Source organism: Protopterus annectens, chromosome 12.part0, assembly GCF_019279795.1.
Source record: "Protopterus annectens isolate FY-2018-M chromosome 12.part0, PAN1.0, whole genome shotgun sequence".
NCBI lineage: Eukaryota > Metazoa > Chordata > Ceratodontiformes > Protopteridae > Protopterus > Protopterus annectens.
Window position 1 is genome coordinate 291,418,197 of NC_056746.1, and position 14,937 is coordinate 291,433,133.

The 14,937-nt window shown below is 42.6% G+C and overlaps 1 protein-coding gene across 1 annotated transcript in view; it reads left to right on the top strand.

Annotated features, from left to right (window-relative positions):
- The window catches only part of CPSF4 (cleavage and polyadenylation specific factor 4), an 878,803-nt gene that overhangs the window by 20,126 nt on the left and 843,740 nt on the right, over window positions 1-14,937 (top strand). Inside the window, exon 2 of the mRNA XM_044089362.1 lies at window positions 7,908-7,958. Within this exon, the coding sequence (XP_043945297.1) occupies window positions 7,908-7,958 (51 nt within the window). The remainder of the gene's footprint in view (window positions 1-7,907; window positions 7,959-14,937) is intronic.

Genomic DNA, 14,937 nt, shown 5'->3' on the forward strand with positions numbered 1-14,937 from the left:
TAATAAAACAAACAAAAAAAAAGTGTCCTGGAGCTCCAGCTGAAAGTGTACTGCTGTAGTTTTACAGTTACCTGGTGCACCATGGCACATGGTAACATGTGGCATTTCAGTTGCTTTCACGCGCATGTTAAGGAGCAATATTTTAAAATCCTTCATAGACTATTAAGTCTCCCTATGTGACGTCACTAAAGTGTTTTAAACTTTGCCCTCTATAATGTCAATGTAGGGACTGCGTACTAGTGCATCTGTAGACTGCAGTGGATGCACCACAGTACATGCAAGGGGCTCTGTCCATTAAAGTTTGTCTGCACTCCCACTGTATCCCTCCTTCTCCTTCTGTTGAAGAATACATAGAGTGTCGGTAAGGAACTAAACTGCTATCAGCTTTAGTAAGGCAAACTTGAATTTAAATTAGCACTCAGACCCAGTTGATATAGCAGAAATTCTAGCATTCAAATTTAGTGCATACTTTTCCCATGAAACAGTTTCCTTAATTCTACAAATTCACAACTCCCTTACACCTCCTAATTTCACAAAGGAACATGTACTGAAGGTGATCTTCCTGACCAAGAATACTACTACCATAGGACCTGATAATTTACCTGGGTGCCTAGTAAATAGCCCTGAATGTGTCCTTGTGGGACCCCCTACTAAAATTGTTTAACCCGAGCTTGGCTACAGGATTTGCCCCTGAAGTACTACAAATGGCAGTGCTGAGTGATTTATGTACCTACATAAAGACAGCCCTACGATCTGGAGAAGTGATAGATCCATTGCAAAGCCTGTAACCTCATCCGACCTCAGACTGCATTGTGTCTCTATACCCCAGTAATGGTGAGTTGAAGGTAACTGAGGTTGGGTAGTTCACGCCGGGTGAGGAGGGAGTGGCAGTGGTGGGATGTCTTTTTGAATTGGTTGCAAATTTGGAGATCTTGTGGCAGCAGGATTCAAGTTTGGACCGAAGACCAAGATGGAGATTGGTGAAAAGTGGGGCACCATACATAAGGGAGGGGAGTAGGAAGGTAGATGCAAGAGTTTGACTGGTAGAGGGGCTTAAGAAGCGGTTGTGCCTGTAGAGGAGACCTAACCTTTGGTGGATTTTCTTGATTGTTGAGTGGATGTGGTTGTCAAATTTTAGTTCTTAATCAATAATTTTGCCAAGAAGCTTGGTGTTGGGAACAATTTCAAGGAGGGTGTTCTGTTTCTGTATGGTGAATGCAGATTTGTCAATAGTTTTTTGGTAGGGGAAAAAACATTTAGTTTGATTTTTATTTGCATTTAGTGCCAGATGGTTAGACTCCATCCATGTTTCTGTATTGGAGAAGGCTAGTTGGGTTTTTGCTAGGAGCTCGGAGGGGGAGAAGGCTGAGCAGATTGAGTCATCTGCATATTGGACAAGTCTGGGATGGATTGGTGAAAGTTGTTAATGAAGAGGGCCAAGAACAGAATCTTGTGGGACACCCGTGGGTGTGGGAAGGAAGGGGGAGGTTGAAGTCTTCCATTGGACTGCTTGTTGGCAGTTGGACAAGTAGCTGGAAAACCAGGCAATGGTGGTGAGAGAGAGGTGTAGGGTGAAGAGTTGGGCTATATAAGTAGGATGTGTGAGATGGTGACAAAGGCCTTTGACAGATCTAGGATTAGTGTGGATACAAACTTGCCTGAGTTGTGTTCAAGGCTTATAGTTTCAGAAAAGGAAAAGGGCAGTCATGGTGCTGTGGCCAGGGCGGAAGCCGTGTTGGATAAGGGAGAGGAGATTTAGTGTTGTGTCTTGAGGTGTTAAGAAGTTAAATCAAGAGGTATTCCAGGAATTAACTTCTGGTCCCCCCAGCCTTCCGACATAGTCATTTTAAGCTGTTGGTAATCTAGCCATATAGCTAAGGTATGTTGACAGTTCTCGCATGAAGAATAATGTCCAGTTGTGCAAGTAAACTTACTATAACAATAGATTAATTCAAATGATCACTGCTGCAGTAGCCATGCCCTCTCTCTATCCCCCTGTTTTAATTGTATGTTTTTTTTACACCAGGTTATTCCTAGCATTGCTCTGTTGGGACTTTAGCCTCCCACTCTCTCTGTTGGCATTAAAGTTTTGAAGGGCTTTGTGCCCAAAGTTTGTCATTTCAGCTCGAGCTGACTAATGGTTTGGGCCTATGGAAGGTACCATTCTTAACTATGACTCTCATCTCCCAGTGTAAGTGTCGTATATTTTAAGAATGTGCTTGTTGCATGTACAAGTAATCTTTGATGCCCTTCTGTAGGTCACTGTTGCAGTATTTCAGACTGTTGGGTTATCTTGCCAAACAACCTTGATGTCTGGCTATGGTACCAAAGCTAAAAATGTTCCATAGTTATGTCTGATGCATGACCTAAGCCTGATAGAGTAAGGTGGACATATGAGTGTAAACCCTCAGACTCTCACCACCAGTCTGAACACAAGTCACACACCTGTCAGTCTGTTCTACTTGTAGTTGTTGGCATTGTTTGAATTTACTAGTTCAGATAAGTGTTCCATTGGGGAACCCCCCTTATTTTTCTCAGATGCATTGTTGTCCGCTAGGAGAGGAAAGTGCGGTCACTGTAGGCAGAATCTCTATAAGGATCTCCACTCCTGGTGCCGTAGCTGCAGAACAAGATCATAAGAATTGTGTGTTCTGTTGGTCAAAGACCTTGACATCACTTTTGTCTCTCAACTCCTACTTGGAAACTCTGGGTCTTAAGCGTTTTGCCCAAGAAAAGATAGCTGACCCTTCCACCACTAACATCTCACCTGTTCAATAGAAGAAAGTTAAAGAGGCTTGGGGCTGATCACTGCCCAGTCGGACTCTGACATAGCTGCAGAGATCTCAGAACCCATAGTACATCCAACTCCTGCTGTCATAACCCTGCAGATGGATATGGTGTTTGAGCTTCACATGTCCGAAATGACTGAAGTTACTTATGATGATGGGGATCTACTTTAGATGAACAAAATGCCACTTACTTGAAACCCATTTCACCGAGATGAGAAGACAAACAGCACCACAACACAGATGTCCCAGAACACTGACTATTCACTTCAGGTAAATAAGGCTCGGCCATCTGAAACATAAAAATGGAAGAAAACCAAGCCCACCCATGTTGTGGGCTTCTCCCCCCTACCTAATATACCAACTAAATATACCAACTCCGAGATCGCACTACCATGGGGGATAAGGGGCAGAGTTCAACAGGATGGCCGAGCCGTTACTTACGTGGAATGAATAGTCTGTGTTCCAGGACGTCATTGTTGTGGTGCTGACTATCTTCTCGTCTCGGTGAAACGGGTTTCGGCTAAGTGGCATTTTGTTCATCCTAAAGTAGACCTGATGGACATGCAGCTTCCTCTCTTGCCTTGCATAAAGAAAGAAAATTCTGTGGTGAATATTACAAATAAAGCTCAACCTGGATCTACCCTTCAAACTTTAGATACTGCAACAGGAGCTGCACACAGATGCATCAGTCGATAGATAGGGAGCACAGACAGGCAACCTTAGCATTCGGGTACAATGGCCAACTAATCCTAAGATTAGAGCGTATCAGTCTGAAGGAGATGAGGGCACTAAAACAGGCCCTGCAGACCACCCATTCTTGGAAACCAGGTTCCTTAAGAGTGTTCACAGACAAAATGGTCATGTGGTACATAACCAGGTGGTATTCGATGCTACCAACTGTGCAGATCGGCTCTTGTGGCATGTGAGCAGGCCACAAAAGCAACCCCCCCACCCCAGTGGTTTACATTCCATCATAGGACAATGCCTTGACAAACTTTCTAAGCAGATCAAGGGAAGATCCCCACAAATAGATGCTGAACAGGGAAAGCCATCAGTAGGGGTCCCACAGATAGATCTACTTGCATCCATCAACAGACAAACACCCATTCTTTTGCACTAGGACCTAGTGTCATCAGGCTTGGAAAACCGATGCAGTGCCCTTTACTTGGAAAGGGAGGTTTTGTATGTCTTCCCTCCACTTCCTCTTCTAAAGATCCAAAGAGAATGTGATCTTGCTGGTGATTGCCTATTGGGCAAGGCAGCATTGGATCCCCCTCCTCTTCCGCCTAACCAAGAGCCATCACCAAAAGCTTCCCTCCACAGTGGACTTGATCATGCAACAGAACGACTCCCTACATCATCCCATCCTGGCATCCCTCAACTTGACATTATGGGTGATGGGATTTTGATCCTTTAGACACCACTTTTCTGAGGGTGTACTTTAAAGTTCTCCAGGAGGCAAAGAAAACCTAGTACCAGGAAATCTTGCATACCAAAGTGGAAAAGATTTCCTATATATGTTCATAGTCATTTACTAGGCTAACTACCACAAGGGCCTTTAAGCCCAGCCATGCATCCCAAATCTCTGACAAGTTCTGATACCCTTGATGAGTGTAAGCAGGAGCATGGGAGATGAACCACTTATAGTGTGGTTAAAAAACAGGACCCAGTACAGGCAAATACCCTAATATTCCTTTATTTTGTGTGAGCTGTTGAAATTTGGTCTAGCATACTCCTGTGTTAAGGCACACACTTCAGTCATATCTGCTCACCTTCCTCTGGATGTTTGTCTTCTGATCAGGCTTGAAATAAAACTTTTCTTAAAAGGTAAAACTTTTCTTAAAAGGTGTACTCTAACCTGAAATCTCCAAAGAAGGCTGTTCTGCCTGCTTGAGAATGTAATTTTGTGTTGGAAAACCTCTCACTCGCTCTCCTTCCAAATTGGTAGCCTCTGCTTCTCCAGATTCTGTACTTGGAAAGCCATTCTTCTGGAAGCTTTTATCTTAGGAAGATGAATCTCCAAACTACAGGTTCTTATGGAAATCCCTCCCTCCCTTATTTTTCACAAGGACAGTGTATCTTGGATGGCCAGCCCCTCCTTTTTTGCCTAAAGTGGTAATGAGCTCTCTCTCTCTCTTAATCAGACTTTAAATCTACTTACCTTCTTCCCTAACTGTCAAAACAAGAACAAAGGGATCCTGCATTCTCTTGATGTTCATAGACCACTCAACTTGAGTCTTATCCAGACTATCTGCAAGTCAGACTAACCACTTCTTTCCAGGGTTACAAATTAGGGAACCCAGTTTTGTAAGCAAGCTAATTCTAATTGGATTCTAAATCCATTACCTTTTGTTACACTGAGCACAGCAAATCCTTACCTTCTCAAGCAAAGGCACACACTCTTACTAGAATAATGGCCTCATCTTGGTGCCTTTTACAGGAGGAATGGAACTTGAGAACAATTCTAGAAGCAGCTACTTGGTCTTTGGCACATACCTTTACCAAAAATTAGAGTGGATGTGTTGTTGAAATCCAGGGCTGCATTCACTAGGTCAGTCCTCTCTGGGTTACTGGACAGTTCTGTTTTGTCATCAAACCACTCTTTATTCCTTAAGCTGTGGGAATTGCGCAACTGTGATATAAGGATGCATATAGTACAGTAATGTAAGAGGTTGCCATAACACGATGTCCTAGTGATGACTGTTGCAGTATTCTTTCCCACCCTACCTTCTCCCTTCTTGTTTTCTTCCTTTTGCAAATTAGACTTGGGGGACCACCATCTTTTTTTTGCTTCTTTTGTCTTTGCTGGCAAGTTTTTCATTTCTCCGGCTTCTACAGGCTTACTAGTTTGGAGATGGTGAGGATTTTTGCCATACATCCACTTGCGTACCCTTACGTCTGTTGGCTTAGGTCATTCATTCATGTATGTCCTACATGAGCTACAAAACTAACTGGCTCCACATCTTTGTGCCCTGTTCAATCACAGCCTTACCTCAAGCTATGTCCCTAATGAATGGCGCACTGCTACAGTCATCCCGCTCCATAAATGCAGAGCAACTACAGACCCTGTGAACTATCGCACCATTGGCTTGACGAGTATGGTATGCAAAGCTATGGAGCACATCATCATGGACTTGCTTAACAAAGATGTAGGCAATCTCCAAACTCCTGACCCCGCACAGTTTGACTTTATCAAGGGAGACCCTACCTGCTGAACCTGGTTGACTTCTTCGAGGCAGTCATCAAGGCTGTGGATAAGGGTAAGGCAGTGCATACAGCCAAGGCCTTTGATACCATTTCCCACTCTGGTATCATTGATAAACTCACCAAATTAGGCATCAATCCTTGCATCACTAGGTGGGTTGCAAATTGGCTCGCAGGGCCCACAAGTTGCGGATTCCAAGTCGGACTGTCGACCAGTCACGAGTGGAGTCCCACAGGGCTTGGCCCTGGGCCCTCTCATGTTTGGCATCTACTTCTCAGAAGTCCATGCCAACACAGAAGGACTTTGGCTGACCATATTCGCTGATGACTGCAAGCTAGGAGTTAACTCCCCAAGTGATGCAGACATCTTACAAAAGGGCCTCTGAGACCAATGACTGGTGTCGGAACCATAGCCTGAAGCTTGATGCCAAAAAAAGCGTCGTCATCCTCGTTGGGGAAAAACTCAGTTCCCACAAATTACCATGTTGATGGGAGCCCACTGAACACTGAAGGGGCCATAAGAGATCTGGGCACCCAGGTTGACAGCCACCTCACCTTTGGCCACCACATTGTTACTGTGATCAGAAAGTCCTTCCACATGGCACATCTTATAACCAAATGTTTTGCATCCAGGAAGAAAGAGGTCATCCATCCCTTTCTACTCATCCCTCATTAGTCTAATCATTGAAATAGAACGCCCCGTTTTGCATGTACCTGACCAGACACCTGCAACAGCTGGAGAGGCCATAAAAGTACCTCACAAAAAGGATCCTGGGCCTTAAATTCATATCCTACATGGACAGACTCGAGAAGCTTCAGCTGTTTTCAGTCTTAGAGGTGATCTCTGGTTGACTTGCAAAGCCATGTCCAACCCACCCCTACTTGAAATGCTACACCTAAAGAAATCCCAACCCCCCCCCCCACGCGCCACACATTCCAGAGATCACAGCCTCATTACCACAATTAACAGAACATGCTAGAGGGACAGGTTCCTCTCCTAAAGACTACCTATACTCTGGAATAAGCTTCCCATTTATGTCTGGAATAAGCTTCCCATTTATGTCAAGCAGAGCACCTCGCTGGCCCTCTCCAGGAGAAATCTTGACGCGTGGATGGATGACAAAGTTCAATCCAGGGGATCATTCCAGTTGCCGTATTGGATGGGGGCACTGTTAACTAACATCGGGTGGCACAGTGCCTCGGCAATTTTTTTGGGCTAGGCTTGTAAAGGCTCCAGGACCATTAGCCTAGTACAAACCTATGAGTGAATGTTAAGGTTATTTGGTGAGGTAACACAGCAGTGATCAGTAGGACATCATGTGTTATGGTAAGTCCTTGAACTGCACTTTTCATCTCTGCCTACTTATTTGTCATTTGTGTAGTTCTTCTGATTTGTTTCATGCAATTCCTAAATGTATAATTATGAAACTTTTTTTTTTTTTATCCCCAGGGTCTTCACTAAATATGGCTCATTCTAAGATGGAATTTCTGATTAACAAATGTAAATAGAATTAGAAAATGTTCAAAGTCCTGGGCTAGTAGCTGCACAGCTGACTTGAGTAAATGAAAGCAGATTACAAGTCACAATCATGACCATAATTGATACTTTTTAAATTATTAATCATTTGAAAACAAAAACTAGTACGAGTAAAAAATATTGTGGTCCATTAATTACTCATGACTTTTGGCTTGGATGATATTTCGAAACCCTAACCTTTCACCTTTGACTCTTGTTGTACCAGTTTGTTGTGCTTGGTGATGTGCAGAATGAGGATAGTACCTTTTTAAATAACAGCTTTCCTCCTGTTCAAATATGGCTAAGCAGTTGTATTCAAATGTGATGAGATGACATAAAGTAATATTTTGCATTTTTTTTAAACCATTGTTTTGAAATTGTTTTGTTTTGTCCTTCAGAGTCAGGAGCTGCAGTCTGTGAATTCTTCGTCAAATCTACTTGCTTAAAAGGTAAGACTGTGGTGCATATAGGTGCATTGTAACTTTGCAGAGAGCTGTTTTCTTTGGTGGGCGATTAGGTTTGCTTATGTACTCGGGTAGTTTTGATGCAATGTCTAGAGATTTGCTTTTCACATTGCTTGCTAGCCTGTGCTGTTAATTTTAAGAAAACTTTTTTTTTTCAAAAGCGTAGCTGGAATTTTGAGACTTTTTTTTTTTTTACAAAGTCCACTTGTGTGCCTTCTGGGCATATCTTTCTGGTACCAGATGCATTTTTGGGAACAGAATCACTGGTTGCGGTGCTTAGATTGAAGAATTTTAATCTGGAGTAACATTTAGTTAATTCTCTTTTACAATGGCACTATGACTTGGTATGTCATAATTCTAATTCTTTGGTGAAAAGGTAGAAATGATGGTGTTGACACCAGGCATGGGCTATAGTATACAGTAAATGGAGAGACATGACCATCCTGTGCTGTCATTTTCAAAAGTAGAACCATTGCAGCTCTGTTTAAGATCATACCAGCCATTTTTCTCATTAATTTATCTTGTCACCCTAAGCAGCTTGACCTACAGTGGGTGTGTTGCGCACTGCCATACTAAACACACAGAATACCTGGCCTTAGGATCTAGCTGGCTTGTCTGACTTTGATCTCGTGGTCTACACAAGAGGTCCGTGAGATGGATCTGTTGTTCTGCTGATATTCGCAAGGGTTCGGTCAGATGATGAGATCAGCTGGTCTTCTGATATCCCTGAAACTAAGATACCACTGTTGTCAAATGTATACCTTATTTCTGCCAGCACCGTTTTCTGTATTTGTGCCATTTCTCTTGTGTCACGGTTTAAGCAATTTAGCACTGTTTGTACAGAGATGTTTTGCACTGTATATCCACTGTGGTTCAACTAATTACATAGTTTGTTTGGTTCCATCATTTCATTTTAGTAGCATTTTCATTAAGCATTTTATTATAAATCTGTGATATTTACAGATTTTTATTTTTAGGAAAAATCTAAACAGAGTGATGGTACAGAGTCAGAGCACATTATGCATTTACTGCAGTTGGTGTCATTTGTGCGCTTAAAAACTTTTAGGCTTGCCATTATTTAGATACAAGCACTACGTTTTGTTGTATTTGAATTAGTTATGGAAATGTAAATGACGGGGAATATTTTTTGCCTTGCTAAGAATTATTGGCATACCTCTCAACTGTCCAGATTTTTGCCTCACATTTTTGGTCTATTTCTCCTAAAATTATGGTTTTCTGGCACATCACTGGCAAATCTTTGAAGACTGAAGTCAGGAAATAATGATAGTTAAATTTCAGACTTCATAATCCTTCAGAAAATTCATGCTGATGCAATACCTGTTCCGTCAACTTTCTAAGCTTGTAAGAGCAATGTTTTTAAAAAGTTCCCCTATTTTTAGGGCTTTGTTCAGCCCCATTATATGTAGCTTTGTCCAGATCTCTTGCTGTAGGAAGAGGTTGAGAGGTATGATTATCGTATAAACAAAGAACTAGAGTGTAGTTGTTTCTTGGTTATCTGGTTTAAGTTTTGAATAATGTGCTAGTGGTAATATTTATTGTTTGAGATTCTAAGAGTTGCTCATTATGTGATTGTTTGATATGCCTTTTTAATAATTTGGAAGTAATCTTCTAATTACTTTCACATAATAAATCAATACCTAATATTGTTAATCTGCTTATACTCAAGTTTTCATGTATTTAAAATAAATTGCTTCTTATATTTGTGTATTTGATCATTCTGTTTTCATTAATGCAGTATTCTCTTGCAAAGTTTTAAGGTTGGAAGTTATCTTGAGTGTTTGTTTTTCTAGTGCACCAATAAAACAGTAATGCACAAGGGGCATGTGTGATGTTTAGTTATTTTTATTACATGATACGCCTTGGCAATTTTAGTACCACTATGATTGGTTGGCTGAGTATGGAATAGACTGGTAATTCCTTTATCAGCCAACCATTCAGAGACCTAGGTATGCCATAGGTAGTCACCATAACTCTTTGCCTATAGACTGGTGAACAGACAATGCAGTAACGTGGTGTCTAAAAATAAAACTAGCTTTATTGTGTTTTGTGTCTTGGCACGAATTATGGCAAATTACTAATTCATTAACCAAGCAATAATACCACAGGGAGCTGGAAAACATTCTGGCTGGGATTCTTGGATAAGTTGCTTACTGCAAAAACCTCCGCAGTGGAGCTTTGCATACTGGGCAAATTTGCCCTGGTGTTGGCCAGCATGAGTTTTGGTATTGCATTTAAATATGGTAGTTGGAGAAGCCATAATGTAATGAGGTGCATAAATAGTCTGGTGGGCTGCTGCTCAGTAAGAATACTTGTGAATACAGAAGTCATACACTCTGCACTTTGCCACTCCCTTTGAAGGGCAGTGCAGAAAATGTGCAAGTGTGTGCGTCTTGAGCATGCATCTTGGTTAAAAGAGCAGCTTTATCCTGTGCAGATTGGCAGTCTACATAAGTAGTGTAGTCTGTGGTATCAGAAAAGGTGGTTGGGTAGAACAATGCCATGATATTTACCATGGTTCTGCTGTCCTTAGTTTGAAGTTGAGTGCACACATCTGTGCATGAATATCAGAGTTTCTGTGGAGTGCTTGCCTATATGCAGTGCATGCTGTCAGTTCCCTTGGTAGAGCAGAGCTGTGATGTACAGCATGGCTGCACTTTCCTTGGCCTTTCCTGTCACCTAGTGCCAAAGGTAGGTACAGTATAAGAGTTGGCTGCATATGCAGGTACCTGGATTTGTGTCTCTTTGGGTATATGCGGGTATATCTAGAAATCCTGAGTATCCCTACAAGGTGTACGCTTAGGTGCCCACTTGTAATATGATAAGGTGGTTGTGATAGAGTAGATCTGCATTCTATGGCATGGCTCTGCTCCATTTAGCCTTTTCCTGTATATTGGTATCCAAGACGGATGTGACTCACTTGTATGTGAGTATATTACTTTCTGCACATATGTGCCTGTGGTTGAAATTTAAGAAATGTAGAGTACTCGTTTGGTAGAACAGTTTGTGTGGCTGTTTAAAAAAAAAAATTGGTTGCACGTGAGTGAATGTAATATGGTTGAATACGTTTTTATATAGTGTAGGTAAGTAGAGTATGCAGCTGAATGAATGTTTGCCTGTAAAGGTTGTGAAGATGTGCATGTTTGTGTACTTGTGGGTGTCAACAGGTTAGGGTTGGAGAAAGGGATGCATTTTGTGTTATCCTTTAGGAGTTGTGTGTTTGAAGTGTGTATGTCTGTGTCTTCTTTAGTGGTACTGTTAGGGAAAGGGTTTTTAGTAATGCGTAGAGTTGTGTATTGGCACATATGAGTAAGGGTGGCCAGGAGGTGTTCATCCTCTCTGCACCACCTCACTCGTGCTAAATCTAACCCTACTCCTTATGTTACTTAAAATCCCTAATAGCACTCCTGCTCAGACTGTGCCTGTTTTGGATTTTGTAGCTGGGGTATCTGATTGCCATTTCTATTCTTCCTCATCTGATGGGTCTATTTGACTCTGCTGCTTATACCAGATCTTCGGAACTAAACTTTTGACCTCCTCCCTTTACCCATAATGCCTTCCCAACCTAACATACCTCCGATCTCGTTTGCTGTAATTTAGCGACATACGTGGATCCTGTCACCATCTGTTTTTGGGTGATTTCCTAAAAATAGTGAGCTTTTGTTAAAGTTTCTCTTTTCATTCATTCAGTTCTCCCACTTACCTCTCTTGCTTAACCTTATAGTTTTCCTACAAGTTTTTCTGAGCAGTTATTACCAATTTCTTGGTACTACTTGGTACCATTCCTGGTGCCTTGCTATCTAAAATTTGTTTCTTTGACTCTTCAGAATAATTCTTGTCTCCCATTGTTGGTAATTTATCTTTTCTGTTTGTGTTCTACCTTTTATACATTTCCTTTTTAAAGCAGTGCCCCCCCAGTTTACTATTTTCCATGACATTGTTAGGCCAGTATCGCAGACAAACGTACTGGCTTTAAAAAATGCATCACTTGTGACCATAAAATACCAAACTCCGATGCCCACAGGGAATGCGAGTATTATTTAGGATCCACACATTTAGATGTGGACTGCTCCATTTGCTCTGGCTTCAACTGTAGGGCTCTCACAGATAGGAGGGACAAGCTAGTTCTAAAGGGCCTTCTTCCTTCTACTGCTACTTCTGCATCGGTTGTGGCTCAAAACCCTCTCAAATAAAAGTGATGAGGGAAAGTTCAAATCTGCTCCAAAAAGAATCTCATAAGAGGTCGCCTGATCCCACATGTTCGGTTCTTTTCTCAAAGCTTCCTGCTGAAATATCAAGAAAATTGGATCTGACCACCTCGGATCCATCTACTTCAAAATCACCTCTGATCTGATCACCTCCTTTGCCTGCCAGATCCAGTAACCTCTAAGCTCCCTTCACCCTTCTCTGAGCAGTCCCCCAGTAGATGCTCAAGGCGTCTGTCTTCCCCATCTTCTCTCAGGTCTTGCAGTAGGTTGAGACTGGCGTGGATAGCATGATGAGAAAATTCCTCAGAGCTGAGATTCAGATTTTGGGGGGGGGGTACTCCTGGCTGTCTCCCCCATCGGATCCGTGAGCTGACTTGTGACTACTTCCCCTTTGGTCTCCTTCGATCTGACCTTCTGTTTCAGAGCTCTCTGATCAGACCCCTAGGGTTGTCTGATCCGAAGACTGACTTCAACTCCAGTTGCTTCCTTGAGTCATTCTGTTCTGAGCCTTTAGGAACAAAAGCATCTGTGCTGGATCCGGGGGGGCTAGAGTTTACTTCGAAGCTGTTGGAGCCCTCCCTGCCCCTTGTAGCTTCTGCACTGAACAGTTCTGGTCTTGACACCTTCCTTGAGCAGAGTGCTTTTGGGGTTAGAGGAGCTGATGGTTTGGGAAATATTGGCCCTGTTGCCTTCAACTTAAGTTTCCCCTAGGTACTCTGCCTTTGAGGTTATAGAGAGGGTCTTCTCTTCTCTTTACTTTAGAGAGAGGATATCCCTAACTCCCTCAGGTCAGACCACTTTATCTCCTTTGGTTCTTTGCTTTTGGGCCTCATTCTTCCATTCCACTGGGACAGCAAGCCCATTCAAGTCCCTAGTCAGTCCCTCAGGACTCCCCCATCCCTTCTGATACCTCACTAGACCACCCCACTGATGAGGTCTCTTAGAGAACACACAAAATGAGACTTCTGGTTTCTCGATGAAGGGGAAGGGTCCCCCAGATCTCCAGTGAAGATGTCTCCTTTCTCATTTGGAGACCTTCTAGAGTTCTTGAAACATAAAGGTGGTTTGTTTTCCATTACCCCTTCCCAAGCGGAGTCTGTGTTCCTGGAGGCTTTTGGGTCTGGCCTGGCTATGTCTTTGGTGACTCCCGGGCTGATAAATTCATAAATCTCATTTCTTGCTGGGTGTGGAAGAAACTGGCTACTGTGGAGTCTATCCCTAAACGTCCAAACTTTTAGCCCCTCAAAATGATAGGGTATACTGGAGCAAGGGGGTCCCATTTGATGCCATGGTTGTGTCAGCAGCCACCAAAAGAGCCTGTGGAACAGAGCTCTTCTGTCCACCCCCCCAACTGGGAGTCCAGGGACTTTGACAAATTCGGTAAGCATGTGTACACTTTAGTGACCTTTGCTGTGTGGTCATTGAATAACCTGTCACACTTTACAGGATTACAAAGAGATTTGACTAAAAAACGCAGTCTGTGTCCATGTCTGCTGAGGACCAAAATAGTCTCCTCACAACTCGCCACCCTCCAGTCGATTTTCTAGTGTGTCCATATGGCTCATCTCCCTGCTAGCAGGTATCTCATGGGTGATGGGTCCAGGCATAGCCATTAAGAGATGTGCCTGGATGCGACTTTGTGGAGCCCTTTAAGTCTATATTCATCAGTGGTGCCTTTGACGGATGATCTTTAGTTGGCCCAAAAGTGAAGGACACGCTCTTCAGATGTGAACAAGAAGGAAAGACAGTCTGCTATAAGGATGTGATTTGATGATGTATATCTTTGTTTAATCATTACCAATAGGACCAGGGATCCATCCTCTGAACCGATATGACCATTTTCAAGCTTGCACTAGCCAAAAACTCTCAGCTAAGACCTACCCATAATGCCCTTCTCCTAGTTACTCCAGATCTCGTTTGCCGTGTTCCTAGTCAGTCGTGCTAGCCATCTCTCTCAAAGCCAAGTAGAAAATTGTTAATTTTAAGACTGTTTCTCTTCAAAATTATTTAATTTTTTTAGTCGTTAGCCTTTTCTCACTGTCACCTATGACCTAAGCCTTTTTCCTTGGTAATTTAATTTTTTACCTTTATTGGTACTGTCCCTTTCTCCTGTCTTTGACAGGCCTTTCCGTTTTACTAGTGGTATTTTTTTTTTTTAAAATAACATCATTGGTATATTCTCCCTTTATTTTTGTATGGGATAGCCTTGTTGCCTTACTATGTCAGACAAAGCTTAGTTGGGATTTAAACCATGTGACAAGTGTGGACGCAAGATGCCTAACTCGGATTCACATGTTCGTTGTGTCTATTGTTTGGGCATGGATCATATTAAAGCGGACTGTGACATTTGTGCTAGTTTTAATAATTGTACACTAGCAGAACGTAAAAAATAAACTTATCTTTAAAAGACAAATTTTTCAGAGGCTCTGGGTCGGAGGTCTCACCCCTTCTTAATAAAAAGGACAAACTGGTCACTCTGTTCCTGTATCTCCGTCACTTATGGAACAGAGTTGACCCAGTGCTTCCATGGTGCCCTCGGCAGAGACCTCTTTGGCACCAGGCTCTGTGTCTTCTTCCTCGGTGCTGTCCATGATATTCACCCCTATTTCGGTTCCAACCTCGGCACCACTGACTTTGATGCCGTCCTTGGATCCGACATTGGCTCAGTTGACTGTACCTGCTTCGGCACCATCCGCAGCCACAGTGCCGACAGTTCCTTTGCCTTCCTTGGCTCCAAA